This window comes from Lactuca serriola, chromosome 5 (genome assembly GCF_051521515.1).
Source record: "Lactuca serriola cultivar US96UC23 chromosome 5, Lser_US96UC23_V15, whole genome shotgun sequence".
Taxonomy (NCBI): Eukaryota; Viridiplantae; Streptophyta; class Magnoliopsida; order Asterales; family Asteraceae; genus Lactuca; species Lactuca serriola.
In genome coordinates this window covers 325,600,521-325,604,533 of record NC_136412.1, presented here as the reverse complement: position 1 = coordinate 325,604,533, position 4,013 = coordinate 325,600,521, and the positions used below count along the sequence as shown (strand labels likewise).

The 4,013-nt window shown below is 35.8% G+C and overlaps 1 protein-coding gene across 2 annotated transcripts; it reads left to right on the top strand.

The window, feature by feature from the left end:
- The first annotated feature begins 410 nt into the window (after positions 1-410).
- Positions 411-3,731, top strand: SPC98 (spindle pole body component 98). 2 transcript variants are annotated; one of them, XM_079003435.1, is made up of 3 exons: positions 411-2,868; positions 2,957-3,323; positions 3,427-3,731. In XM_079003435.1, the coding sequence occupies exons 1-2, from the start codon at positions 524-526 to the stop codon at positions 3,228-3,230; spliced, it is 2,619 nt and encodes an 872-aa protein (XP_078859561.1). In that variant the 5' UTR covers positions 411-523; the 3' UTR covers positions 3,231-3,323; positions 3,427-3,731. The 2 variants fall into 2 exon arrangements, with proteins under 2 accessions (XP_078859561.1, XP_078859560.1); XM_079003434.1 differs by having other exon boundaries at positions 2,957-3,352.
- The last annotated feature ends 282 nt before the right edge of the window (positions 3,732-4,013 follow it).

The window sequence follows — 4,013 nt, the reverse complement described above, 5'->3', positions numbered from 1 at the left end:
TGAAGATTTCCTAAATGTTTTTTAATTTATTTATTTACTAGGTTATAACTTGTATAAATTACGGTCGGTATATTAAATTTTTTTATATAGATAAAAGAATAATAAATATAAAAAACTAAGATATTATCGATTATAAATAATTATGAATTAATTACTAAACAAAATAAACATAATAATATGATTTTGTATTTTTAAAATTTGAATTAGATTTGATTTGCTACAAAAAAATAATAATAAAAATCATAGAAAAATACAACGTTACATAAGATATCATTTTAATTTTTTTAGATTTCATTTATTTATTAAAAGAGGTAAATTTATTTATTTATATTTATTTTTGTGAGAAAGGAGTTTTTGAAAAAGAAAAGTGATAGGTAGATTTATGATTAAAAAAACTCTGGTGACTGAAAACGAAATTATTTCCGCGCCCACATTGAAAAAAACTAAAAAACAAAAGCCCTCGATTTCTCTCAAACCTTACAAACACCTCCCTCCCCCTCTCGCTCGCCGTTAATCGCTTTCCATGGAAGACGACCGCCGTGTCGGAGATCTTGTCCGGGAATTAGTCCACCGTCTGCATAACAATTCTTCTTCTTCACTTTCAAACTCAAAACCTAACCCTAGCAATGTCAAGTACGCCACTCGCATTTTATCCAGCCGAATGACGCCATCGATCGCCGCCGACGAAGCCGCTATGGCGTATTCTATCAAGAGCCAACTCGTTAAACAAGGTAAACTGTCTGATGCCTTATCGTTTGCAGATCTCTATTCTAAATTCGCTTCTAAAAATGGCCCTGGTAGTGTTAACAATAAGTGGGCCGTCCTTTATTTGCTCAAAGTCATTTCCGAAGATCGTAAAAGTAACCTTAAACTTCAAAGCGATTCGAGCTTTTCTGGTGGACTCCCAACGTTATTTGAGCCTGAAACTAATGGAAATCTTGCTAGGGTTACAAAGGATAGTTCTGGTTTTTCACGTTTAGGGAAAAATCTAGATGATGATGGGAACGATGCTGCGGTTTCTAATGATAATGTAAACGGTTTGCGTCATAGTAATTCAACAAAGTTCAACAATGGTGGCGTTCTATTGGTTTCAAAAGATCCTGAGAATTTGCGAGATATAGCGTATAGGGAGTTTGCTGTGATAGTGAAGGAAGAGAATGATGTTTCAGAGGAGGTTTTGGTGAGAGATGTGTTGTATGCTTGTCAAGGAATCGATGGGAAGTATGTGAAATTCAATGAAACCATTGATGGATATGCATTACTGGATTCAATTAGGGTTCCAAAGCCTACCAAAATCATGATCCGTAAGCTCTGTGAGCTTGGCTGGTTGTTCAAAAAGGTAAAAGGCTACATCTCCGAGAGTATGTACAAGTTCCAAGATGAAGATGTTGGAACAGTAGCTCAAGCATTCTGTGCAGCATTACAAGATGAGCTTTCTGAGTACTATAAACTACTCGCTGTACTCCAATCACAATCAATGAATCCAATCCCTTTAGTTTCAGACAATGCAACCTCAGGCAACTATCTTTCTCTTAGAAGACTTTCAGTCTGGTTTGCAGAGCCAATGGTGAAGATGCGCCTAATGGCTGTTCTTGTAGACAGCTGTAAAGCTCTCAAGGGTGGAGCCATGGCTGGAGCAATCCACATGCACGCCCAACATGGTGACCCTCTTCTCCATGGTTTCATGAAACGATTACTTCGCAGAGTATGTTCTCCTCTTTTCGAAATGGTAAGAAGCTGGGTCTTAGAAGGTGAGCTTGAAGACATCTTTTCTGAGTTCTTTGTTCTTGGACAATCTGTAAAAGCAGAATCTTTATGGAGAGAAGGTTATAAACTCCATCCTGCAATGCTTCCTTCTTTCATCTCTCAATCTCTCGCACGCCGTATACTAAGAACAGGTAAATCCATCAACTTTCTTAGGGTTTGTTGTGAGGATAGAACCTGGGCAGATGCAGCAACACAAGCTGCAGCTGCTACAGGGACTACAACAAGAAGAGGAGGTCTAGGATATGGTGAAACAGATGCACTAGAATCTTTAGTCACAGAAGCAGCAAAAAGAATCGATAAACACTTAATGGATGTTGTTTACAATCGTTATAGATTCAAAGAACATTGTCTTGCTATCAAACGATATCTCTTATTAGGTCAAGGTGATTTTGTTCAGTACTTAATGGACATAGTGGGGCCCGAGCTTTCCGAGCCTGCTAACACTATAAGTTCTTTCAAACTCTCCGGGCTTTTAGAAAGTGCAATTAGATCATCAAACGCACAATATGACGACCCTGATGTTTTAGATAGATTACGTGTGAAAATGATGCCACATAGTAGTGGAGATAGAGGGTGGGATGTGTTTTCTTTGGATTATGATGCGAGAATTCCTTTAAATACAGTATTTACAGGCTCTATAATGGCAAAATACCTTAGAATTTTTAATTTTTTATGGAAGCTTAGAAGGGTGGAACACGCGCTTATTGGTGCTTGGAAGACAATGAAACCGAATTTGATTACTTCTCATTTCTTCACGAAGCTACCGAAGGCTGTTAAGTTTCGGTTGATTTTGACTTCAAGAAGGTGTCAAGTTTTGTGGAATGAAATGAATCATTTTCTTACTAATTTGCAGTATTATATAATGTTTGAGGTGTTGGAGGTTTCATGGGCTAATTTTTCTGATGAAATGGAAGCAGCTAAAGATCTTGATGACCTTCTTGCAGCTCATGATAAGTATCTTCATTCGATTGTTGAGAAGTCTCTTCTTGGTGAACGTTCTAAAGATTTATACAAAACACTCTTCATGTTGTTTGATCTTATATTACGCTTCCGTAGTCATGCAGATCGACTTTATGAAGGAATTTATGAATTTCAAGCAAGGTAATAAAATAACTAACAAGTGCTTAACTCATTAAGCCCTTTAAGTGAAAAAAGTTATATTGTGTGTGTGATTTATCAATGTTTGTAGGACAATGGAGGATAAGAAGATGGAAGGTGTGAAACATTCTAGAAGCAAGAAGAACATGGATTCTGATTCATGGGAAAGTGAAGGGAGGAAAGCGATAACACAACGTGCGGGTGATTTTCTGAAAAACACAGGACAAGATATTGATGGGGTTTCAAAGGAATATTCTTCACTTTTCAAAGGGTTTCTTTCTCAATTGCCTGTGCAACAACATATTGATTTGAAGTTTCTCATGTTTCGCCTTGACTTTACTGAGTTTTATGGGTCTGCATCTTAAATCAACAATTAAAACACAATTGGTTTGAAGTTTGAAGTTCCTCATAAAACAAGGTTCCACGTGGCATATGATATTATGGGGGGCAGACATGATGTAACCTTTTTGTATATCATTTCTTTTAGGTATATTATTAAATTATTTTCATTTCAAGATAACATGATGATGCTAATAAGTTTTGACATTTTTGTGTTTTTAGATTGGATTAGTTTGTGGGGACCACAGAAGGAGAATGTGGGTGGATTCAAGGTATGTTGCTGATGATCTTTTAACTGTTGTGTAATATGGTTTTTTGTCATTTGTGTTGGGTTGACTAAGAGTGATGGGTGTTTTTTTTTTTTTTTTTTCTTTTACCAATTTTTGTCTTCAAATGTTCTGTCAATAGTTTGGTAATTGAAATGTAGTTGTCTCATTGTCATAATTTCACTTGGTTGTTTGGTTTGGCATTTTAGGGTTCAAGTGATAATCCAGAATTTCATTCAATTTTATTATGTTTTATGGTTTTGTTTTGTTCCATTTTGGTTCAAGTTTGTAAATAGTGAATCGTTTTGAATGTAAATCATGTGTTTTTGGCTTTGTATATGGTAAGGTTTCTGGTGCAATTTGTTTCTTCTTTTTCCATAGTTCAATTTCGTATTGCTTCTAAATTCTAAAAGGCAATATGGTATATATATGGTTTGATTTGATGTCCGTTTCTTTGTGTTTAGAACACGTTAATTGGTTTGATGTTGCTGTGTGCCTTTGTCATTTTTTGATTTGGTGTGAATTTCTTAAATTCTTCATGGT